The sequence below is a fragment of the Schistocerca americana genome, chromosome X (assembly GCF_021461395.2).
Source record: "Schistocerca americana isolate TAMUIC-IGC-003095 chromosome X, iqSchAmer2.1, whole genome shotgun sequence".
NCBI classification, from domain to species: Eukaryota; Metazoa; Arthropoda; class Insecta; order Orthoptera; family Acrididae; genus Schistocerca; species Schistocerca americana.
The window spans coordinates 152,250,926-152,278,283 of NC_060130.1; the positions used below are offsets into that span (position 1 = coordinate 152,250,926).

The 27,358-nt window shown below is 40.3% G+C and overlaps 1 protein-coding gene across 1 annotated transcript in view; it reads left to right on the forward strand.

Moving 5' to 3' along the window:
• The window catches only part of LOC124555464 (PH-interacting protein), a 262,681-nt gene that overhangs the window by 110,211 nt on the left and 125,112 nt on the right, over positions 1-27,358 (forward strand). Inside the window, exons 5-7 of the mRNA XM_047129386.1 lie at positions 4,635-4,785; positions 14,703-14,801; positions 17,559-17,719. Coding sequence (XP_046985342.1) covers positions 4,635-4,785; positions 14,703-14,801; positions 17,559-17,719 — 411 coding nt within the window. The remainder of the gene's footprint in view (positions 1-4,634; positions 4,786-14,702; positions 14,802-17,558; positions 17,720-27,358) is intronic.

A 27,358-nucleotide genomic window follows, 5' to 3' on the forward strand; every position in this document is an offset into this window, starting at 1 on the left:
ACAACTCCTTCTACTCCATAGAGGAATTTTTAGATATAAATTAAGAAAAAGAAAGAAAAAAAACAAAAATATTAAAAAAATAAAATAAAAAAATAAAAAATAAAGAAAAACAAAAAACACAAAAAAATATAGTTGTTATATTAACTTAAGTATGTTGTTAAATTAACCTAATTATGTCATATATTGGAAAATTCGACTCGTTCCACATCATTACGAAATATCGTATTCATGATCCATGGAACTAGTATTAATCTAATCTAATCTAATCTAATCTAAGTTTTCGCAGCCGTGGTCCCAAAACAGTGTACAAAATGTCATTTCACTGTTTGCTCCAAGATCTTCGAATTGCCGTCAGAGTTAGGGAAATAACTAAAGTTTAAACAAGTAGAACAAGCAGAACTCATTGCATAAATTGTTCATTCCAGTGCTTTTTTAATTTGTTTTTAGAAATGCTCTCATTTTGGATATTGAAATAACAAATATGAGAGGCTGTCGTTCCGTACCGTGTCTTGCGGCCGGACGACATGACTGGCCTAGATGTAATATTGTTGACGGGGTCATTGCGTAGAGTTACGATTAAAATCCAGAGCGAAACGTTAGGTAACTCCAAATTCTAGTATAAATTGAACGATTTAAGCAGCACACGCCAGGAAAGTTCTCAGGAGTCACGACTTAATCGTCGAACATTATTATAGTTAAGCCAATTTGCACGAAATATTTTATAAGTGAAACAGTCTATTAGCGAAATCAGTATCAAGATCCATGTAGTACCGTGTGTTTAGCGTAAACATACCGACAGAAAAACATGGCAGGAGACTTTATAAGATGAAGTGATTTTGAAACTGTTTTCAGTTTCCAGTCCCTTCATGTTTGCATTAGAAATTTGGCCACCATTCTCGACGACCTAACTGACATGTGACTCCTTCTTTGCCAACACCACGTTGTGCGCATGGATCTGTCGTAACGAGAATTAGCGTTAATAGATTCATCACAGTTTGTGTGTGGGTTTTTTTAATTTGCAATGCCAGTTAAACAAATAAGTTGCGGCGTCTCACACTACTGGTTACCTTTCGGTAGAATAATATCACGCAGACCGGTAGAGAAATCCAATGTCTCTGACATGTCTGTCTTTTATGTAAACTTTTCCACAGGGTCATTCGTTTCAGGGCCTAGTGTCTGAATTGATGAGGATGGTTTCGTCTTTGTACTGGTTGTGAATTCTCGAAGTCGTAGATCACTTCCAGCTCATCTTGAATATCGTAGGCGCGGCTGCTCAGTAAGAACTGCTTCCACGTTTACTGATCTAAAACCAACAGTAAATTTTTCCGTGTAAGACAGCTGGCGCCAAGCATTTCAAAGAATATGCGTAGCTTTTCGTTAGGCGTATATTGCTCTTGACATACGCAGTTATAGAACGGCCGACCAATTCCATTAAATCTACACACGTCCGAGCGACTTCACTGTGTTGCTATCGCTGGTTGCGAATTGTATCTTTCGTTCATTTAGGTTATATTGTACGAGATGTCGCATGGTATTATACAGCCGCAAGAACTGGGACTTGGCTTGGCCCTTTTAGAGCTAACAATGCCAAAAAAGTCTAGAGAAAGCTATGGGCAAACAAATGACTAATGCAAAGGAATAAATGCAGCCACTCTGTATTACTTATTAAGCCGGTATCCAACGATCGTAGGAATTATTTAAGAATGGATGAAACTGAGTGTCGTCAAACCATATTTAACGAGAAATAAACTGGCTACATTCATGAGAGAAGCTATAAGCTGCAAGGAGAGACTATTAGTTACCTTACAGTTTCTCTTCTAGCGCCCCCCCCCCTCTCCCCCCCCCACCTGCAGAAGTTACAAGGACCTCAAATCCAGTGCAGTTGGATCCCCACAATTATTATCTAAAAATGATTCCTGAAATCTGCAGCGTGATGTGTTGTTGACGAGGAAATATTGCTGTGTAAAGCAAAATGAATAAAACAAATCATCTTCATGCAAACTTTATTAAGAATAGGAGAAAGGAAAATTAATGTTAATCATCCCATCAATGTCACGATCTATAGAGACCCAGGTGAGTTGAAGAAGGATGTAGAATGAATCGACAATTTCCTTTTTTTAAAGGAACCATCGCATAAATTATTCAAGAAAACCATGGAAAACATAGATCAGGATGGCCAGGTAGAATTCCAAATAAGAGTTCAGTGTTTTCCTACCTTGCCATCTCGCTGGCTGATGAAAATAGATAATACAGCAAGCAAATAACAATATATTTCTCAAAACAGGTTCTTTCCAAAGTTCTTTAACACCAGACTCCTGATAGTAAATTAACTAAATACTTTCATAGTAATAATTAAGCATGTGAAGATTTTTTTTTTCCAGTATAACATGTGTCCATGTTGTTTAAGTGACAAAGCTGGAGAGTACATGTCAGATGAGTTAAATTGTGAGCAGAGCAGATGCACTGCTAGGTAACAATAATATGTAATCCATTTGAAAACCTAAGAGGACAGTCATCCTGAGAAATTTGCTTCCGAATAACATGCATTTACTTGTTACATCACACCATTAAAACATCTATTTCCAGCTCACACACACACACACGCACACACATTACTGTGTAAAAACTAAAAAATAAAAAGAACCCTTAGGAGTATACAGATTAAGTTTCTATGCTGTCTTTGTCATATGTTAGTGATGATGATCCAAACCATCTTCTTGATGAGATCTACATAACATGATGAATACACGAATGAATGAACAAGCAATTGGAGTCAGCACACTAAGTGCCTGCAACCTGCACAGCAGTCATTTAAATTAGATGTACTTTTCATTCCAGTAGATCTGTACTGAAGAGATCCTCTGTGATGTTGAACATGTCAGAAAACAAGCATACACGGTAAATATTTGTCAAGAGAAAAAGATTTTGCTAATATATGTTCCATAGATCCAAAGTGAAATGGTCCATAAGGTTGAGGAATAAGTCAAAAATCTGACACACATTTTCATTTAAAACGTAATGACCCACCTGTAACAAAATGGGTATATATTCAGTAAACTGAGGTGGATATGATAATTCTCAGGCTACTGTAGCATCATCAAAAAGAAAAAATTATTTTACAATGCTTACTGGTTTTTACCTTGGACACATCGTAGCACTGAATTTACACAGAAGTCAGATTGAAAGTAATACTCATTTTATATTATTAGTAACAAATACAAATAAATTGATTCTGCTAGGAAGTTCGTGATTTAAGCCGTGGTGGAGCAAGTAATCTCACCAGTTTGCAACACTCGTCTATTATCCACCCAATGTATGACGCTTGATGGAAAGTAAATGGAGTGTTAGAGTCATTTCCCTCCTTTCCTTTTCTATTTCTGGATGGTGCTGTGGAAGAAAGATTGTCAATAGTCCTCTGCATGCACTTATATTTGTTTAATTTTTTCCCTCTAGATCAGTCTGAAGTATATACTGGAGGAACTAGTATGTTTCTTGACTTTTACTATGAAGTTGGATCTATGAATTTTAAGAGTATAGCTCTCCACATGTATATTACAACATATTGCTTGGCAATATGTCACTGACACATATTTCCAACTAAATTAATTTAGTATTTGATAACAAGCATGTCATACAGTTTTGTGTGAGAGCCATCTGGAAGTCTTGAGAAAGAATGTTTTTTGCTCCATTGTCACATTACTGTGGCATCTAATCTTTTGATATAATATTACATGCTGATCTACATATGTATTGTGTAAGCCACTGCACAGAACACAGCAGAGTACACTTTATTTCTGTATTAGTCACTTGTTTTACTCTCTTTGCTCATGCATATGCAGCAGAGGTGGGGAGTGACTTCAATTACAACAGTGTGTGTATTTTATAAGTGGTGAAAAGACCTCTATTGTCATACCCTACACAGCATTCTTTTGTATTTTTTAGACATGACATTGTAATGGTAATTGCTTTTGTGTGAAACCTTTCTACAGTTACAGTTTCAGTTTGAATTCAGGTTTGTGCCTTGAATGAGAACATTGACATTTGTGGGTTTTTCACCTTTCGTAGCCTTAGTGTTCCACTGTTTCAAAACAATCAGACATTAACATAAACCCTTCATACATATATCTGAATAACCAGCTCACCTTGTTTTTCTCCTTGCTTTCGTTCACTTACATAATTTTGTGAATTGTACACAAGGAAAAATTAATATTATATATTCTTTCTTCATGCCTTACTTTATTGTAAAAAAAATTGAAGTATCCATTTATGTGGTCTGAGAGTCTTGATAGTATAAAACATTACACAAAAACACAAATATTTTTGTAGTATTTATAAGAATATCCAAATTGGATGCATTTCAAGGCATCAATCAACTGATAGCATACTGTTTTCATAATTTCATTGTTCAGGCTTTGTAGTTTTACCAGTCAAATATTTTTATTACCAGTGTCTCTGAATTATTAGTATCTCTATTGCCTTTCCATACTGTGATGAACGTAACAACAAAAATATCTTTCGTCACCAGCGAGAGTGTAAGTGTGGACAGAATGATTACAACTGTGGGACACTATGAGCAAAAAATTTTGTCGTGAAAGAAGTAAAGAAATGTAACTGTAATCTCATTTGTATTTTAGGAGCGGAAGTATCCACACATTGGGCCAAATCATCTACTCGAAGTATGCAGAAGACTCGGCCCATTGTTGGACCAGGAACTGAAGCCAAGTTTACCAGGACTAACATCCCTGCTTGGCGCAGGACGACAGTCTTTACTTAGAACTCAAAAAGGTAAGCTTTTTTTAAAACAAAATTAACAAACATTATTTTGGGAATAGGTGAAATATCTTCTGATACACTAGTACCATGAAACAGAGAGAACAAACACAATTCAGAAAATTATGCTACTGTACAGCTTGAGATATTTTTATTTATTCTGGAAACATATTAACAAAAGCGTATTTCTGAGGATTAGCACTGAATTCAACCTAACTTGATTACAATATTATAAACAAACACATTTACACTCATGTGGGATGAAGGTGGCCACACACAAATTTTAATGCTTAAGAAGTAAATAGAAACAAAGGGGTTTCATTTTATTTTCACACTAACAAGGGGAAGGCCTCAGACACGGCCAACCGATTCGGCTCAGATTTGGCAGGTCACTTGTGTACAACCTAAAACGAAGGAATCTAAGATATTTTGGGTCAACACCCCCACGTTTTTGAGAAAACCCCCCCTTAAAGGTTATGACGAGCGATCGACTCAAAGTTGGCAGAATAGATAGATAATTGTAAATAGAGCATTTTTCATCATCAGGTATGGGGTCCGAAAATGCATACTTTTCCAGAAATCGAGGTAAGAAACTTTTACAACTGCCGCTTCTGTACCCACATGGTCAACGCTTTTCGCCAACAGTGCCGATAGTGTGCCGGCATGGTAGCTCAGCGTGTTCGGTCAGAGAGCTGGATAGCCTCTGTAATAAAAAAACTGAGTGGAAGGATCAACAAACGAATTTGACTTGATGTCATAGACGTGGTGCACCACTAGCTGCTACTTAATAACTTACTTCATCACAGTGAAGTGGTAGCATGGAAAACTAGAGTTACTAATGAAGAGAGAACATGAAGTTTCAAGGAAACCTTGTTGTTGTTGTGGTCTTCAGTCCTGAGACTGGTTTGATGCAGCTCTCCATGCTACTCTATCCTGTGCAAGCTTCTTCATCTCCCAGTACTTACTGCAACCTACATCCTTCTGAATCTGTTTAGTGTATTCATCTCTTGGTCTCCCTCTACGGTTTTTACCCTCCACGCTGCCCTCCAATGCTAAATTTGTGATCCATTGATGCCTCAGAACATGTCCTACCAACCGGTTCCTTCTTCTTGTCAAGTTGTGCCACAAACTTCTCTTCTCCCCAATTCTATTCAATACCTCCTCATTACTTATGTGATCTACCCATCTAATCTTCAGCATTCTTCTGTAGCACCACATTTCGAAAGCTTCTATTCTCTTCTTGTCCAAACTATTTATTGTCCACGTTTCACTTCCATACATGGCTACACTCCATACAAATACTTCCAGAAACGACTTCCTAACACTTAAATCTATACTCGATGTTAACAAATTTCTCTTCTTCAGAAACGCTTTCCTTGCCATTGCCAGTCTACATTTTGTATCCTCTCTACTTCGACCATCATCAGTTATTTTGCTCCCTAAATAGCAAAACTCCTTTACTACTTTAAGTGTCTCATTTCCTAATCTAATTACCTCAGCATCGCCCGACTTAATTCAACTACATTCCATTATCCTCATTTTGCTTTTGTTGATGTTCATCTTATATACTCCTCTCAAGACACTGTCCATTCCATTCAACTGCTCTTCCAAGTCCTTTGCTGTCTCTGACAGAATTACAATGTCATCGACGAACCTCAAAGTTTTTATTTCTTCTCCATGGATTTTAATACCTACTCCGAATTTTTCTCTCGTTTCCTTTACTACTTGCTCAATATACAGATTGAATAACATCGGGGAGAGGCTACAACCCTGTCTCACTCCCTTCCCAACTGCTGCTTCCCTTTCATGCCCCTCGACTCTTATAACTGCCATCTGCTTTCTGTACAAATTGTAAATAGCCTTTCACTCCATGTATTCTACCCCTGCCTCCTTTAGAATCTGGAAGAGAATATTCCAGTCAATATTGTCAAAAGCTTTCTCTAAGTCTACAAATGCTAGAAACGTAGGTTTGCCTTTCCTTAATCTTTCTTCTAAGATAAGTCGTAGGGTCAGTATTGCCTCACGTGTTCCAACATTTCTATGGAATCCAAACTGATCTTCACCGAGGTCGGCTTCTACCAGTTTTTCCATTCGTCTGTAAAGAATTCGCTTTAGTATTTTGCAGCTGTGACATATTAAACTGATAGTTCGGTAATTTTCACATCTATCAACACCTGCTTTCTTTGGGATTGGAATTATTATATTCTTCTTGAAGTCTGAGGGTATTGCACCTGTCTCATACATCTTGCTCACCAGATGGTAGAGTTTTGTCAGGACTGGCTCTCCCTAGGCCGTCAGTAGTTCCAATGGAATGTTGTCTACTCCCGGGGCCTTGTTTCGACTCGGGTCTTTCAGTGCTCTATCAAACTCTACACGCAGTATCATATCTCCCATTTCATCTTCATCTACATCCTCTTCCATTTCCATAATATTGTCCTCAATTACATCGCCCTTGTATAGACCCTATATATACTCCTTCCACCTTTCTGCTTTCCCTTCTTTGCTTAGAACTGGTTTCCACCTGAGCTCTTGATATTCGTACAAGTGGCTCTCTTTTCTCCAAAGGTCTCTTTAATTTTTCTGCAGGCAGTATCTATCTTACCCCTAGTGAGATAAGCCTCTACATACTTACATTTGTCCTCTAGCCATCCCTGCTTAGCCATTTTGCACTTCCTGTCGATCTCATTTTTGAGACATTTGTATTCCTTTTTACCTGCTTCGTTTACTGCGTTTTTATATTTTCCTCTTTCATCAATTAAATTCAATATTTCTTCTGTTACCCAAGAATTTCTACTAGCCCTCATCTTTTTACCTACTTGATCGTCTGCTGCCTTCACTACTTCATCCCTCAGAGCTACCCATTCTTCTTCTACTGTATTTCTTTCCCCCATTCGTGTCAATTGTTCCCTTATCCTCTCCCTGAAACTCTGTACAGCCTCTGGTTCTTTCAGTTTATCCAGGTCCCATCTCCTTAAATTCCCACCTTTTTGCAGTTTCTTCAGTTTCAATCTACAGTTCATAACCAATAGATTGTGGTCAGAGTCAACATCTGCCCCTGGAAATGTCCTACAATTTAAAACCTGGTTCCTAAATCTCTGTCTTACCATTATATAATCTATCTGGTACCTTATAGTATTGCCAGGATTCTTCCATGTATACAACCTTCTTTTGTGATTCTTGAACCAAGTGTTAACTATGATGAAGTTATGCTCTGTGCAAAATTCTACCAGATGGCTTCCTCTTTCATTTCTCTCCCCCAATCCATATTCACCCACTATGTTTCCTTCTCTCCCTTTTCCTGCTCTCGAATTCCAGTCACCCATGACTGTTAAATTTTCGTCTCCCTTCACTACCTGAATAATTTCTTTTATCTCATCATACATTTCTTCAATTTCTTCATCATCTGCAGAGCTAGTTGGCATACAAACTTGTACTACTGTAGTAGGCATGGGCTTCGTGTCTATCTTGGCCACAATAATGCGTTCACTATGCTGTTGGTAATAGCTTACCCGCACTCCTATTTTTTTATTCATTATTAAACCTACTCCTGCATTACCCCTATTTGATTTTGTATTTATAATACCGTATTCACCTGACCAAAAGTCTTGTTCCTCCTGCCACCGAACTTCACTTATTCCCACTATATCTAACTTTAACCTATCCATTTCCCTTTTTAAATTTTCTAACCTACCTGCCCGATTAAGCGATCTGACATTCCACGCTTCGATCCGTGGAACGCCAGTTTTCTTACTCCTGATAACGACGTCCTCCTGAGTAGTCCCTGCCCGGAGATCCGAATAGGGGACTATTTTACCTCCGGAATATTTTACCCAAGAGGACACCATTTTGGTTAGTTTTGCAGGGCCAGATCAGTCAATCATTCAGACTGTTGCCCCCGCAACTACTGAAAAGGCTGCTGCCCCTCTTCAGGAACCACACGTTTGTGTGGCCTCTCAACAGATACTCCTCCGTTGCGGTTGCACCTACGGTACGGCCATCTGTATCGCTGAGGCACGCAAGCCTCCCCACCAATGGCAAGGTCCATGGTTCATGGGGTTGGAAGGAAGCCTTATAAGAATCTTATTTAAAGGGTGCAAATAATGTGATAGAAACTCACAGGGGGAGACCACGACATTTGGAACATGATGGATCTACTTCAGACTTCGAACACCTTTAGTAGGCCATTAGGACCGCATAATACGCAAGTTGTAAGGCATACTACTTGAGTAATTTTGTGAAAATTGAAAGAGAAGTTTTGTGCATCGAATATGTACCAGTGCATTGGGACTCAGCATTCGAGTTGGCAGCAATCAAGGGGTTAGCGTTCAAGCTCTGTAATTGGCAGATTGCTGGATTGAGTCCGAATCTTTTTTAATGTATATTTTTTCCAATGCTGATCATATTATTTATAGAAAGTTCTGGTTGAGAATAACAAATTATTTAGAAATAAAGGAGATGACTCACCAATGACAGAATCACTGCGTCATCAACAGGTACACAAGCAAAAGGTACAGCACAGTACATTACAGCACAGCACAGTACAGTACAGTACAGTACAGTACAGTGCAGGGTGGGGGTGGGATGAAGGGTGAAGAGAGGTGAGAGACAGGAATGGGATTTGGAGGGGTGGGGGGGGGGGGGGGGGTAGCTTTAAGTGGCTCATCGGAGAATGGGGAGCTGTCTGTGGGCTAGCTAGGGGTGCATGTAGAGGTGGCATGTGGCAGTCTGTGAAGTCGCATGCCCAGCCGTCTGTCACCTGTCCCTCTATCTGCATGCCTAGCTAGCCCGCAGACGGCACCCCACTCTCCCATGAGCCGCTAGACACTTCCCCTCAACCCCCTCCCTTCCTCCCGCCTCTCTCCACCCCACCCTGCACCCCCACCCCACCCCACCCTGCACCTCCACCCCACCCAGCAACCCCACCCCACCCAGCAACCCCACCTCACCCCAGCACACTCACCATTGGCCAGGAAAGAGCTGACAGTTGACTGAGCACAACGTAAAGGGACAGTCGCGCGCGCGCGTGTGTGTTTTTCTCCTACAAGCTTGAGAAAGGAATTTCATTCCAAAAGCTAGCAAAGCAAAGCTCTCTACCTTTTGTTTGTGTACCTGTTGACGATGCAGCGCTCCTGCCTCTTGGTGAGCTGCCTCCTTTATTCTTAAATAATTGTTCATATTATTTATTATAAATGACATTTGAAAGGCAATGTTATGGAAAAAAACACTGTATTTGCATGAATATTTATTGAGTTTGCAGCAGGCTTCCATTTCTACCGTTTGGCCACCTGTCTGAGCCGTGCAATGTCCAGATTTGTGGGACATTCAAACGTGACAGTGCTCCAATGTTAGACTGCACAGGAACGTGAGGGCAGACATACTCGTCATCCAGGAGCCGGTTGACCACATCTGACAACTACAAGGGAGGATTGCTGTATTGTGCTCTGAGCACATGGGCTTTATGCGATATTCTGTGTCATATCTCACCATTAGTTGGAAACTAGCAGCACCGGGATGAGGAAATTACTTTCCCATTTGTAGGGTGACATTATTGCCATGACACAAACTGCCGCATTTGGAATGGTGCTGTGATCAGGAAGCACCTGTCGACGAGTGACATTACACTGTGTTTAGTGATGAATTGCGGTTCTGAACTACTCCAGATTACCATTGTCAGTGTGGTGGTGGCCTGGAGAGAAATCCCATTCTTCCAGTGTTTTGGAGAGGCACAGCGATGTTATTTCTGGCATCATGGTGTGGGGAGCCATTGGGTATGACTTCAGGTCATGGCTGGTAATAATTGAGGGAACCCTGATGCCATGACTTTATGCCACGGATATCCTGTTACCTCTCGTGTGGCAGTATTGTAGTGCTACTTTTAAATGGACAACACTCATCTACACATGGGTGTGTGTCTGTATGAACTGTCTTTGTAATGTTGAGGTAATACCATGGCCAGCAAGTTTCCCAGATTTGTCCCCAACAGAACATATTTGAGACCAGGTCAGATTATAAACTTTGTACCAGTGCAAGTACACGGGATATCGAGGATCAATTAATCAGGTGTAACAAATGTGGGTCATCTTGTCTCAGGAGAGGATACAACAGCTTTATGATACACTTCCCAACTGAATCAGTGCATGTATTGATGCCGGAGGAGGTGCAGGTCATACTGGCACACCATGTTTCGTGTAGGATAAAAGATGTACTTTCAGGAATTGGCAACACCTAAATCATACGAAGACAGCTGTCCAACAAGTAACTACAGTTACCGCCTGTCAAATGGACGAGACGATAGCTGTAGCCGCAATGCTCCCATCATTGCTACAACACAGGAGAGCAGCGTATTCTCTATCGACCATGACCAACACTGTTTTCAGGAAACAACAGCAGTTCCTCATGCATCGACATGCAACAATCCTAATCTTATTCCTACAACACTTCTGCAATACAGGGTGTTACAAAAAGGTACGGCCAAACTTTCAGGAAACATTCCTCACACACAAATAAAGAAAAGATGTTGTGTGGACATGTGTCCGGAAACACTTAATTTCCATGTTAGAGCTCATTTTAGTTTCGTCAGTATGTACTGTACTTCCTCGATTCACCACCAGTTGGCCCAATTGAAGGAAGGTAATGTTGACTTCGGTGCTTGTGTTGACATGCGACTCACTGCTCATCAAGCACATCAGTACATAGCATCAACAGGTTAGTGTTCATCACGAACGTGGTTTTGCAGTCAGTGCAATGTTTACAAATGCGGAGATGGCAGGTGCCCATTTGATGTATGGATTAGCACGAGGCAATAGCCGTGGTGCGGTATGTTTGTATCGAGACAGATTTCCAGAACGAAGTGTCCCGACAGGAAGACGCTCGAAGCAATTGATCGACGTCTTAGGGAGCACGGAACATTCCAGCCTATGACTCGGGACTGGGGAAGACCTAGAACGACGAGGACACCTCCAATGGATGAGGCAATTCTTCGTGCAGTTGACAATAACCCTAATGTCAGCATCAGAGAAGTTGCTGCCGTACAAGGTAGCATTGACCAAGTCACTGTATGGAGAGTGCTACAGGAGAACCAGTTGTTTCCGTACCATGTACAGCGTGTGCAGGCATTATCAGCAGCTGATTGGCCTCCACGGATACACTTCTGCGAATGGTTCATCCAACAATGTGTCAATCCTCATTTCAGTACAAATGTTCTCTTTACAGATGAGGCTTCATTCCAACATGATCAAATTGTAAATTTTCACAATCAACATGTGTGGGCTGACGAGAATCCGCACGCAATTGTGCAACATGTCATCAACACAGATTTTCTGTGAACGTTTGGGCAGACATTGTTGGTGATGTCTTGATTGGGCCCATGTTCATCCACCTACGCTCAATGGAGCACATTATCATGATTTCATACGGGATACTCTACCTGTGCTGCTAGAACATGTGCCTTTACAAGTACGACACAACATGGGGTTCATGCACTATGGAGCTCCAGCACATTTCAGTCGAAGTGTTCGTACGCTTCTCAACAACAGATTCGGTGACCGATGGATTGGTAGAGGCGGACCAATTCCATGGCTTCCACGCTCTCCTGACCTCAACCCTCTTGACTTTCATTTATGGGGGCATTTGAAAGCTCTTGTCTACGCAACCCCGGTACCAAATGTAGAGACTCTTCGTGCTCATATTGTGGATGGCTGTGATACAATACGCCATTCTCCAGGGCTGCATCGGCGCATCAGGGATTCCATGCGACGTAGGGTGGATGCATGTATCCTTGCTAACGGAGGACATTTTGAACGTTTCCTGTAACAAAGTGTTTGAAGTCACACTGGTACATTCTGTTGCTGTGTGTTTCCATTCCATGATTAATGTGATTTGAAGAGAAGTAATAAAATGAGCTCTAACATGGAAAGTAAACGTTTCCAGACACATGTCCATGTAACATATTTTCTTTCTTTGTGTGTGAGGAATGTTTCCTGAAAGTTTGGCTGTACCTTTTTGTAACACCCTGTATAATGAAAGAGCAAATATTGCCTCACATTTGACTGCCCAATACATTAATGATGTCAGTGTTTCTTACATCTAAGTAAAGTCTGCGTTAACAGAAACTCTTGTAGAATTTATTTACAATGCTGTATCAACAATTCACAAGTAGCATATTGATAATAAGGTATGTTATTAATTAAATGAAACAATCTTCAGAAAATCTGCAGATTTACTTACAAGCACTTCTAGTATATAGTCTTTTATGGACTAAAGCACTTAGCTATTTAACAACTCTCAGTTGAAATGGCACTGAGCGGAACAAAAGCCACATTGAGGATCCACTTCTCATCATTGTTGATACCATTAGAGATGGGTCATCCTCTTTGTTAGGCAGAAATGGGGAAAGAAGCAACCATGCTCTGTGAGAGTCCAGAGTTTTAACCATTCCATGACTTTATCGTATCTGAGAGGAAAGAACTTTTGCAGCAGCAGTCAGTCAGTATGAATACTCAAACATGATATACTTTAGTTAACAGTAAAATTATAACTCTATTACAAAGCTGCCAGCAAATGAATAACAAAAGTATAGTATTACTGCATCTTAATATTTATGTTTTCCCCAAGTTATTTTTTAAATGAAAGTTTAGATAAGTGTTAACAAACTCCAACTGACATAAGGAAACTACATAGCACTATGAGATTTCAAGTGAACTTCGTTTCATTTTCCCCTAAATGTTTGGACAGAACCACATCCTAATTTGGTTTCTGGTACAGGATAAGTCCGTCTTATGGTGAATGTAAGTTTTGTACTACACATTATTTCCTTTTACTGTGTGCAGTGATGGACTTGTGAATGTTGTATTTATATCTGGGAAAGCTTCGTTCCATTTTGAGTGCTGGAATTATTTCCTCAACGTGGCCATGTCTTAACTTCTTTTCCATCCATATTCAAATTGATTTTGTTTTCCTGGTCTAAAATCTGTTCTGTTGATAGGTTTTTAAGTCCTGTGTCATTTCCCATTACACTTTTAAGACAGTTTCATACAAATTAGTTACATCATGCTGCAGAAATGAATGTATTAACACACAGACCTCATTTCTGAAATTTGGTTTTAGTTCATTGGTGACCATACTCATCCACAATAGAATTCATTACTCATTATTCTTTTTGAAGAGCTGGCTGCCAGAAACTCCTAACAGATTAAAGCTGATGGCTGCACTGGGACTTCAGCCCAAATCCTTTCCTTTACAGGCACTTCTGTTATTGCCAGAGCTATCCAGGTGCAACAGAGTTAAGTGATGAGCAGTGGTTAAGACTATAATACCACATTCAGGAGGAGACTGATTCAAATATCTGGACAATCATACAGATTTGAGTTTTTGGTGGCTTCTGGAAAACATTTAAGCTGAATGCAGGGATAGTAAATTAATATTTTACCTCAGGATTAATTTTTATTTCATCAATAAAGTGTAGAATAAGTAATAATATTCTACATTGAAATACAGAATAGAACAGAAAGGAAACTGAATAAAATACAACATGCCAGTGAGATGTCTGATAATGAAATAATGTCTACCCACAGCCTTAATTGAGTCTAGTACCACTGTAGGGATGACAGTGGGAGTCACTTTTGTTTGTATCTTAAATGAATTGTGTTGATAATACTATTTTTTAGTTCCATGTAAATTTCTTTCTGTAGATCAGGTCATATCTGAATAAGCGCTATTTATCTATTGATCCCCGTGTTGATGTGGTGTGAAATCCTAACCGAAGGAAGGGGGGGGGGGGGGGGGGGGGGGGAGAAATGGGAATTAAGGTGAGTAGAGGAAAAATATTTGCTCTGCCAACAATGTAGGGGATAGATATTCCACTATGAATGCTTTGTTAGTTTTAAAAATAAAGAAGGAAATGCACATGTTTATTCATTTTTTTTCATTTTCAGATCACTGTGCTCACAATTTATCTATTGTTGATTACGCAGTTAGGATAAGAGGATGCCCTCTGATTGATCCTGCTGGTGTGAACAGGCAGCATAACTTAGGTGAGTAAAGTAATATTGAAAGCCATATTTTGTTTTTCCCTAAGAGAAAGATGGGGGTGAGGAGTGATCATGCATGGAAGACTAGCTTCAAAATTGATGTTCTTTACTCTCCATCTGGTCTTGCACTGGCATGTGTCTTGTGTATCAGGTAAATAAAATCAAACATTAATTGCTAAAACAGGTAGAATTAAGTAGTTGCCAATGGTAAAAGGGGCAGATATATAAGATGTAACATTATTTTGTGAATAGTAAATTAAAGTAATATAAACATAAGATGAATAATGATGATACCCGTATAAATACTATTCATATTTCAGTAGAAATAATAATAATATTCATTGCTTAATATTTCTAAAATAAATGGTGATTGCTATAAGTATGCACTAATGACTGATCCACATAGTTAATTTCCCAACATTTCAGGAGAGCAGCAGTTTTTACAACTTTCTGAAAAGTAAATATATCATGTTATGAGTAATAGGTTTTAAGCTTAAAGAGATTTAAAATAAGGATTTTTGTTAACACTGGAAGTCTAACTGAATATTAATAAGGTGCCACTGTTATGATATGCACAATCATTTTAGTAATTAACCTTAAAGCAACATACTTACATGTTGTGAATGCTGGTAAACTAAATTTGTAAAAGTGTTTGTTTACTTGGAAATACTGACTTAAGCCCAAGTCATTTATAAACACATAGAAAATCCTTAAGCTGCAGATGCCAGCAGTAATGGGTTATGTATGAGCACAATACGCATTTGATTTGTAGAGTGGTTGGCATTACAAACAGAATAATGGCTCATTAATATGACTTGGAAAGTTATATTTCAGCCCAAGTCACATTATAGATTGTTGTAAACATCTGCCATACTATCTCATGAATATTTAAAGTGCTGCATTATGAATTCTTTAAAAGAAACCTCATATAATGTTGTTAATTTGTGGTTCATTATTGCTGTTAATAATACATTGATGAAAGCAGCAGTTTTCTGACAGTTATAGATAGTAAATCTGAAAAATACACATTGAAATCCATTACGGTACAGAATGAGAACAAGATGGAAATAAGAAGATGGAGTGAACTGTCAGTCCATTCTTGTCTGTTTCTCTTCTACAAATTCAGTGCTGGAAAAGAACAATGTAATTTAATAGCAGTTAATATATATGACTACACAAATGCTGAGGAAGTACACATATTCTTAGTGTTGATTACTATAATGAGTCTAGTTTAAAAGTGACTAAAGATTTTCAGTGAGGAGTCAGAACAAAAAGTATGTACGCACATTTTGATTTGTTCATGGAGTGTAAGTTGACCACAACAGCATGAATTCTGTTGTTACAGAAGTTGAGTGTATGCACACTTTCTGTTTCAGTATTGTTCTTTTGGGATTGTGATTGTGTCATGGCATTTGAATATAACAATTTGGGCACACTGGAGATGGTGGTGTATGCTATTTATCTGTATTGTAATATATAGAAATCTGCATTGGTACAAGATAAATAGTATACATTGTCAGTCTGATGATAGCCACATGCAATAGTGGTGAAAATATGACTCTTACATACTGATGTAGTCTCAGAACCAGAAGAATGTTGTGCGTGTGGACACTCACTTTTTTTATTTCAAATTGCATAGAGACTGGTCAGTGAACTTAGTATCGAGTTTTGTTTCATACTATGTAGATGCTTAAGAGCAATAATTTGTAATTGGTTAACTAAAATTTGTGTCCTTATTCACAAAACATATTTGATATTTTAGGTCAGAAATTTAAAATAGTATCTTGGACTTGGTGACACTCTGGCTCCCTACTATTCTCAAACTAAATTAAAATGTTGCAGTATTGTTGTTCATTAAAATACTCTTCATGTTATGCAGTCTTTTGTTTAATGACCTTAGAAACATGAAAAAGAGTACAATTGAAGATAATTTCCACATGCTGTATATTTGCAATAGTACTGTTACCCATATTTGATGATGCCTTTTTTCTATATAGATTGACAAGACTTCATACAGCTGATACAGTACCGAAACAAAATAATGATTTACAATCAGCAGTTACTATTCTGACCTCATTGGAGATGTTACAGAGACTTATTTTGAAAATAGTGATCCAAAAAATCAACAACCTAAAATTTCGTGTGCTACAGATGAGGCCAGCTTTAGGAAGGAGGTGGCAGACTTGGCTTTACAAAAACTGTTTTCAAGTTGGACTCTTATCTCTTCTTCTTAACAGAGTATGCTGTAGGTTGAACAGCCATGAGAAAAATGGGTGTGTGTGCTATAACGCAACTTAGATCTCTACTCTCTGTGGGCAGCACACTATCATTCAAGCAGTCTGAGCGTTCCTCACAGAGTTGCATAAAGCTTCAGTCTACTGCCTCTCTCCATCCTCACCAATATAGCTGCAATGTATTAAAGGGAGTAGACAGCTGTAGATCATTTCATTGCTACGTCTGGAAACAAAGGAACTTTCTCAAACCACAGAAGTACAAACAAACACAAGCCATCTCTTTTAGTGTCTCTTCACGAGTTTGTGTTTGGGAATATTCTTCATCAGTTATTGATTATATTGTGCTATTTTTATAATGACTTTTTTGTGAAACTTGAAGATGCAGTATGATCTGTTTAGACTTCCGTGAATCAGCTCAGATATTACAGTACCATGACCATTGTAACTGTGGCAACATTTGTCCTGAACAAATATAATGCATAATAGCTGTGATGCTACTGAAACAATGCTCTCTCTCATTGTACAGTTAAGGTGCTCCAGGGTCGTGAACTCTCAGGTCCTCTGAAACGCCACCAGGCTGTCTCATCCAAGTTGTATAGCAAGCTGCAGCTTTATTGCCGGACTTTAGGTCATCTTTCAGCTGTATATTGCCTTCTTTTTGATCGAACTGGAAGATATGTTATTACGGTATGTATCGAGCAGCTCAAATGTGTTAGTGATAAGTAACTTTGTAGAGAGATTTTCTGTCATAACTGTTTGTTTTGCATGTAGGTGAGAGAATAGCCAACAGGTAACAGGAATTTTGTAAATGAGGAAAAAGAGAAAATATGTCATACGTCAGTTATGCAAAGCAAAATTCAGAAACAATGATGCAATGTACAAGCGAACAATACAGAGTGAAAATTTGGTTCCCAACACATTATTTTCGTTGTATATTTTACTCAGTTAGAAATTATTAGAAGTAGATGTAGAAGTTTCAAACACTGCTTAACGAAGAAGTTAAGAGATGCAAGAAGTTGTAACCGATAAAAATTATTTTATAATAAAATGTTAGCAACACCATGTCAACATGTGACTAAACATTATATGCCTTATCCACGTTGTCAAGAAGTTGGTCATGTATTTACTGGTAATAGTGTGGGCACAATGAACGCAGTTATTGGGGAAAGGGAAAACTGCCTTTGTTTTTGAAATGGTGGGAAGTAATCATTTCAGTGTTACTTACCAATGCCAGTGATGTGTGTCACCTGCATTGGAACACCCATGTTCAAGTATTAGTGCTATCTGTGTTATCACTGACTTCAAGCATACAAATGAACACTCCTTCTAGCAGCAAGGATTGCATTAAGTTCAGAACACTGTAGGTATTGGTTTTTGCACATGTCACATTTATTGAGTTTCCAGTGGCAGTCTCTAACTTCGTTCAGTAAATGACACTGATGAAGACTTACTACTCTAATTACTTTCTGGAGTATGTTAAATGAGTGATAATTCTTCAGTTGATATAGTGATTGAGTTTATTCAAAGTAGACAAATACACTGAGGTGACAAGTCATAGGATACCTCCCAGTATTATGTTGGACATCGTTTTGCTTGGTGTAGTGCAGTAAATTGATGTGGTGTGGACTTACCAAGTTGTTGGAAGTCCTCTGTGAGCCATGCTGCCTCTATAGCCATCCATAATTGCAAAAATGTTGCTGGTGCAGGATTTTGTGCATGAACTGACCTCAGAATTGTGTCCCACAAATGTTTGATGGGATCCATTTGAATGATCTGGGTTGCCAGATCATTCACTTGAATTTTCAAGAATGTTCTTCTAACCGATCGAAAACAATGGTGGCCTGGTGACATGGCCCATTGCCATCCATAGAAATTCCATCGCTGAATAGCTGCAAATGGTCTCCAAGTAGCCAAACATTTACGTCTACATCTAATATAATGATTTACAGTCAATGACCAGTTCAGTTGGACCAGAAGACCCAGTCCATTCCATGTAAACACAGTCCACACCATTATGGAGTCACCATCAGCTTGCACAGAGCCTTGTTGACAACTTCAATTCATGGCTTTTTGGGGTCTGTACTATACGTAAACCCTACCATCAGCTCTTACCAACTGAGATTGGGACTCATCTGACCAGCCCACAGTTTTCCAGGGTTCGACTGATATGGTCACGAGCCCAGGAGACCCACTGCAGGTGATGTGCCGTTAGCAAAGGCACTCACATCAGTTTTCTGCTGCCATTCCCCATGTCTGTTGTCTGCTGCCATAGCCCATTAATGCCAAATTTTTCCACACTGTCCAATCAGATATGTTCGTTGTATGTACCACATTGATTTCTGCAATTATTTCACGCATTGTTGCTTGTCTGTCGGCCTGACAACTCTACACAAACACTGCTGCTGTTGGTCATTAAGAGAAGGCCCTCGGCTACTGTGTTGTCTGTGGTGAGAGCTAATGCCTGAAAGTTGGTATTCTTGGCACACTCTTGACGCTGTCAATCTCAGGATATTGAATTCCCTAATGATTTCCGAAATGGAATGTCCCATGCATCTATTTGCAACTACCACTCTGCGTTCAAAGCCTCATAATTCCCATCGTGTGGCCATAATCACATTGGGAACCTTTTCATGTGAATCACCTGAGACAAATGACAGCTCCACTAATGCACTGCCCTTTTATACTTTGTGTACATGATACCAGCACCATCTCTATATGTGCATATTGCTATCACATGACTTACGTCACCTCAGTGTATGTCACATTGTGTTTAAAAAAAGGGAGGGGGGGGGGAGGGGAAAGTTATAATATTGCTTGTCTGTGGGAAAGTGTCCCTTATCTATGGGAGTGATCACCATTTTTTCAGCTATGCCCCCAGTTATTAAAAATCTCTTGTCTATGTGTAATACTTAAAAAGTCTGGCATAACAGAAAGCATTGTGATGGAAGAGCTGGGCATATTACATCAGACATATGTGATCTGAGGCTTTCCCGGCGAATGTGCTGTATCCAAGGTGCTCGGGTGTCCAGACGGATCCGATTGTCGAAGTTCCACGATATTTCGGCAAATAACGGTTTCGCCATCATCAGGTGGTGCTGATGGAATGATCTGTCTACGCTGTGTCCGCGGGGTCCCGAGTCGTACCCAGGCGCAGACAGCCGGCGGGGGCCGCATGGTGGGAGGGGTGGGGGCAGCTGCAGCCACGCCCGGCGGTAGGCGCAGTTCATCTCCGTCTGCAGTGGCCGAAGGACCTCATGTCCGCTCATGCCGTAGCTCCTTGATGGTGTTTAATAATGGTGTCCAGGCCTTGCTAAGTTGAAACCCGGTGTCCCTGTTGATAAGGTTATCTCTTACTCAAATTTCTATGGCCTCCTTGTAGATACTGTCCCAGTAGGCACTTGTGGCCATCAGGATTTTAGTCTTTTCGAAATTCGCTGTGTGTCCGGTCTCAATGCAGTGTTATGCTAGGGCCGAATGGCTGGGTTGGTGTAGGCGGGTGTGACGTTCGTGTTCCTTGCATCTGTCCTCGACCGTGCGAACTGTTTGGCCGATGTAGGATTTGCCACAGCCACACGGGATTTTGTATACGCCCGCTTTCTTAAGGCCTACGTCATCTTTTGCAGTTCCTAGTAGGTCACGAATCTTTGCTGGTGGTCGGAAGACTGTGTCAATCTTGTGTCGCCTTAACAGTCTCCCTATTTATTACAACATGTTGCCAGCAAACGGCAGAAAGGCCAGAGTTTGCTTCTCTTCTTTGGGTTGTTCTTCATCTCGGTTCTTGGTGCAATTCTGTTGTCGGAAGTCCCTTTGGATTTGGCGGTTGCCATACCCATTATTGCAGAATATGGTCTCCAGGTGTTTGAGTTCCGTTGGCAAGTTCTGTTCATCAGATATAGTGTGTGCTCTATGTACCAAGGTGTTGAGCATTCCATTAAGCTGCTTCGGATGGTGGCAGCTAGAGGCATGTAGGTACAGGTCAGTGTGTGTAGGCTTGCGGTACACACTGTGGCCCAGTGAGCCAACAGACCTACGTTCCACTAGGACATCAAGAAAGGGTAGTTTTCCATCTTTCTCAATCTCCATGGTAAACCGAATGTTAGTGTGCACCGAATTCAGATGTAGAAAAATCTGTAGCTGTTCCTGTCCATGTGGCCAGATGACGAACGTGTCGTCCAAATAGCGAAAGAAGCATACAGGTTTCAGTTCGGCGGCTTCCAGTACTTCCTCTTCTAAACTCTCCATGAACAGGTTGGCCACCACTGGGGAGAGCGGGCTCCCCATGGCCAATCCGTCGGTCTGCTCGTAGTATTGACCATTGAAGACAAAGTACGTAGATGTTAACACGTGCCTGAACAGTTGTGTCAGTTCAGGCCTGAATTTTTCACTGTTTAAGTGGAGGGAATCTTCCAGCATGACACGTGTGAATAATGAGACGACATCGAAGCTGACCATGATGTCGGATTCTTGTACTGTCATCTCCTTCAGGCGGCCAGTGAAGTCTGTCAAGTTCCGGTTATGGTGTGCACATTTCCCCACATAAGGTCTTAGCATGCCCGCTAAGTGCTGCGCCGAAAGATACGTCGGTGCCCCTATGTTGCTGACTATGGGTCGCATCCCTTCTTTGTGTGTTTTTGGGAGACCATATATCCTCGGAGCTACCGCCGAACATTGGCGAAGTCTTTTGATGTCCTTGTCCTCGAGTGTTTTAAGGGCAACACCGGCCAGAAGCAACATCTCGGGAGCAGAAAGAGCAGCACTAAGAGCCCTCAGAGACAATAAGGAGATAGTCGTTCTTCCTGCTGACAAAGGAAATGCCACAGTCATCCTTGAGAGACGCGACTACGAACAGAAGATGATACAATTGCTAGACGATCCAGCATATCGGAAAATCAACACAGACCCGACCAGGAAGATACAACAAAGCACCGCCACCTTGCTGAAAATTGGTGCGCTCGAGGACAAGGACATCAAAAGACTTCGCCAACGTTCGGCAGTAGCTCCGAGGATATATGGTCTCTCAAAAACACACAAAGAAGGGATGCGACCCATAGTCAGCAACATAGAGTCACTGACATATCTTTTGGCGCAGCACTTAGCGGGCATGCTAAGACCTTATGTGGAGAAATGTGCACACCATAACCGGAACTCAACGGACTTCATTGGCTGCCTGAAGGAGATGACAGTACAAGAATCCGACATCATGGTTAGCTTCGATGTCGTCTCATCATTCACACGTGTCATGCTGTAAGATTCTCTCCACTTAATCAGTGAGAAATTCGGGCCTGAACTGACACAACTGTTCAGGCACATGTTAACATCTTCGTACTTTGCCTTCAATGGTCAATACTATGAGCAGACCAACGGAGTGGCCATGGGGAGCCCGCTCTGTCCAGTGGTGGCCAACCTGTTCATGGAGAGTTTAGAAGAGGAAGCACTGGAAGCCGCCGAACTGAAACCTGCATGCTTCTTTCAGTACGTGGATGACACATTCGTCACCTAGCCACATGGACAGGAACAGGTACAGATTTTTCTACAACATCTGAATTCGGTGCACAGTAACATTCGTTTTACCATGGAGACTGAGAAAGATGGAAAACTACCCTTTCATGATGTCCTAGTGGAACGTAGGTCTGTTGGCTTACTGGGTCAAAGTGTGTATCGCAAGCCTACACACACTGACCTGTACCTACATGCCTCTAGCTGCCACCATCCGGCACAGCTTAGTGGGATGCTCAACACCTTGGTACATAGAGCACACTCGATCTCTGATGAACAGAACTTACCAACAGAACTCACATCTGGAGACCGTGTTCCGCAAGAATGGATATGGCAACCGCCAAATCCAAAGGGCCTTCCGACAACAGAAGTGCACCAAGAACCGAGATGAAGAACAACTCAAAGAAGAGAAGCAAACTCTGGCCTTCCTGCTGTTTGCTGGCAATGTGTCTTAAAAAATAGGGAGACTGTTAAGGCAACACAAGATTGACACTGTCTTCCGACCACCAGCAAAGATTTGTGACCTACTAGGAACTGCAAAAGATGACGTAGGCCTTAAGAAAGCGGACATATACAAAATCCCGTGTGGCTGTGGCAAATCCTACATCGGCCAAACAGTTCGCACGCTCGAGGACCGATGCAAGGAACACGAATGTCACACCCGCCTACGCCAACCCAGCCATTCGGCCCTAGCAGAACACTGCATTGAAACCGGACACACAGCAAATTTCGAAAAGACTAAAATCCTGACGGCCACAAGTGCCTACTGGGACAGTATCTATGAGGAGGCCATAGAAATTCGAGTAAGAGATAACCTCATCAACAGAGACACCGGGTTTCAACTTAACAAGGCCTGGACACCATTATTAAACACCATCAAGGAGCTACGGCGTGAGCGGACACGAGATCCTTCCACCAAGGTGGACAGAGATGAACTGCGCCTACCACCAGGTGTGGCTGCAGCTACCCCACCCCTCCCACCATGCGGCACCCCGCCGGCCGTCCTCTCCGGGGTACGACTCGGGACCCCGTGGACATAAATACCACAGACACAGCGCAGACAGATCATTCCATCAGCACCACCTGATGATGGCAGAGCGGTTATTTGCTGAAATATCGTGGAACTTCGACGATCGGATCCGTCTGGACACTCGAGAACCTTGGATACACTACATCAGACATGTTTGAAGAACATAAGGATGTTGACGCAGCCGGGGACTTCAGTGGGAGACTTATGAAAAATGAATAATATTTTATATAACATAACTACTTGCAAAATTGTGGAGGTCAACATCTGATAAGGTCTCTAAAATTATAAATATAATTTTAATGTTATTCAAAATGATCTACACACTTTCAAGTGATGGTGAAAATGTTTGTATTGATGTAAGATATTATATTCAGTATATGTATAGAAAAAGCAACTCAAGAAATATTTTGTGTCATGTTCATAAAATGTTCAATGTATGAACCATAAATTACCGGTCTATAGTCCAGTTCGGTCTACACTTGCCCCAAAGTGTCCATATTGGTGTCAGTCATTGCTGCCCTGTGTCCATCTTGACAAAGTCACTTGTTTCCTTAAACTTTTGTATTTACTCATAAATTGATTGTTCTGGTAGGTGGAACCTTTTCAATTTTGTCCTGAATTTCCAACATACTGGATTATGGACTTGCTATTGCAGAGATCCATCACGGAAAATGCCTTCTCCATTGGTATCCAGAAGCCTGTAATATGAGTTATTCTCAGTTGTTTGTAATTATATGCCGCTGATAGTCACTTTTTCTTTGTGTAAACTATCCGTTTTTTAAATGATACACAGTTGAGCAACCATGCTAAAGTTACTGACCAGATAGTTTATTTCATAACCATCTGACAAATTAAGGCTGTTTGATGAATTAGAATGTGCATCCAGACCCTTGTCATTCCTGTTCTGCAATCTGTCGACTAAAGTAGCTAAGCATGCTAGACAGGCACACACGTTAACTAATCAACTTTCTGAATCACGAACAGTATAAAATATCTGGCTTCAGTGTATAGTTACGTTGTGTTACACTGATTGACTTTCTCAGAGCCTCGTGACACACAACCACATCTTATGATCATGAGAAAGGCCACATTGTTTCCCTTGGTGGATCATGTGGATCTGTATCTACATGAATACCCCCAAGGCAGTGAACAGCGCATGGCGAAGGTACAGCATACTAATATTGTTGAGTTTTTTCCCCTATTCCATTTATGTATTAAATGAAGGACGAAGGTACAGCATACTAATATTGTTGAGTTTTTTCCCCTATTCCATTTATGTATTAAATGAAGGAAGATGACTGTATGCCTCTGTACACACCCTAAATTTTTGTCTTTTTCCTGTGGGCCTTAAGCAAGATATATGTTGGTGGCAGCATTATGGTCACATAATCTTCTTCAGAAACAAGTTTTCTAAATGTATCCAACAAGGTTTCATGAGAACTATGCCATATTTCTTCCTAGGATTCAAGCATTTCCATTTAATTTCTCTAAGTGTGTGTGTGTGTGTGTGTGTGTGTGTGTGTGTGTGTGTGTGTGTGAACTACAATTGTCTGGCATGTAGCATAGTCTCCATTTACATGACGGGTCTCATGCAAAAAATGTGTAAATTCTGCGAGTATGCTAGCAACCAATGTTGTGCTTCATTAGACTGCTTACTAGTTGCCATATTGTAACATACTTTTTAGCCGCATTTGTGAAATGGCCACAGTTATTCAAGAACATATTTGCAGGGTTGTCAATCTTTTTTAGGGCACATGAAATACTTTTTGGGCCAGGTTTATTTTGGCCACCCTGCTTAAAAGATGACTGTAGCTTGTTGAATCATCCATTTGCCATATTTAGAGTTCTTTTTTTGTAGTCATAGCAGATTTACAGTTCTCCTTTTTCAAAACTCTGAGAGTGACTTGGGGCAGATAAGACTGGAAAGCTTAGAAGCAAATTTAGTCGATAGATGGAGGAATATAAAGACAAATCAAATAGTGTGGTTGAGAAAAGGAAACTAATTGACTCTTCAGAATTACCTGTTTCATTAAAATGATGCCCCTAATTTTGAACCATGTAAATGAGTTGGAGTTACCTACTGAAAAGGTGAGCAGGCCATAGAATAAAACTGGAGTTACATAAATGTCTCTTACATTTAACAACTCAGGCTTATTTATTTTCGTTTAAGTTGATGCTCTAGTCCTACATATAAAAAATCACTAAAGGTGAGAAATACCATTCTGAGACGATGCTGTTCTCAGGGTGTACAGTGCAGAAGAGAACTGAAGTACACCTCTACTTCAGTGAGGTATTAAAGTCCATCACTTTGAAGTGGCACATTCAAAAGCTGTACATGCAGTAGACTTGTGAGAAATTGAAAATGATTTGAATTTATTTGTTACCAATCCTAGTTAATGGAATGAACATATTTAATTTTAGTTTTGTTCATCATGCTGTAATTTCAGTAATCTTTGCTAGTGGTATTGTTGGTGGTCTTGTGTAATCTGTGTTTGTTTTGTAATATTTTGTTACTCTGTCTGTTTTCTTGATTGATAGTTTGAAACACACAAATTACATCAAGAACTTCATTGAAATCACCAGTCAAGAAACCAGATAGTCACAAAAAATACATCACAAACTTATTGGTCGTCATTGTCCGTGCTTGATCTGTCCAAAGACTGGTTTGATTCAGCTCTCCATGCTAGTCTATACTGTACAAGCTTCCCCATCTCTGAATAACCACTGTTACTAACATCCGCTTGAACCTGCTTACTATATTCATCCCTTGGTCTCTTCCTACAATCAATGGTGCGCACAGTTATTCCCATTGCCTATAGAACGCCGTCCAAATGGTCTACCCTCTCCTTCGTTCCTAGCCAGGTCTCCGATGAGTTGACGGGAAAGCGTAGTATGATCTTCGGTCAACAGATGGCTCGAGGCACTATTGACATTAGGCAGTTATTGAAATAACTGCCTGTATCAGAGGAACGGTTATCGCAGTAAGCGTTACTTCTCAGTAACCGGTTATTTCTATCAGTTTTTGCCACCTCTACTACTCATCTAATGAGCATTCTTCTGCTGTACAATTGTAGATAACCTTTCACCCTCCTGTATTTTGTCCCTGCTACCTTCATATTTCAAGGTATAAAATCTATTAAAATATGTGGAAAATCTTACAGAATCCTATCCTGAATGAGGGAGCTACTGTTTTGTACAATTCGGAAAAGATTTATCTGAGTTTCTTCATTGCAGAATGCAGCTTTGGATATGAAAAGAAAACCACATTGTAGATGTAATGTTGTGTGTGTTTTGCAGCTGACTAGGTTTAAGTGTTTTGGCTGCACTTAACTTTGAATCCACTATTATCAGACAAATGACTTCAGTCTGCTTGGTGCAGTGTTAAACATGTAGCTGTGAAGCAAATATGATAGGTGGTTGTTAATCGAACTGCTCAACTGTCTTAGACTCCATGAATGCATTTCAAGCCATTTCGCTTGTGTGCCCAATAGATAATAAAAGTCTGAAATGTCTCGGATTTCTCTCTTTGTTTATAGCAAATTGGGTGAGGTGCCATTGTATTGGGTTGTAGTGCACTTGTAAATTGTACATAATTAGGTGACAGACACATCATGTAGGAATGTCTGGTGGTAAAACACTCGAAAACAATGTGAGAATTTTCTGCGTGCTAGCACTTCAATACTGAAGAAAATTATGTAGTAAAGACAGCATGAGCGGCTGGAAAAGACTGACTTATGTGAAGAGTCGTTCATCTGCAAAGTTTCTCATCAGTTCTTTTGTACATTAATTTACGAAAGTTC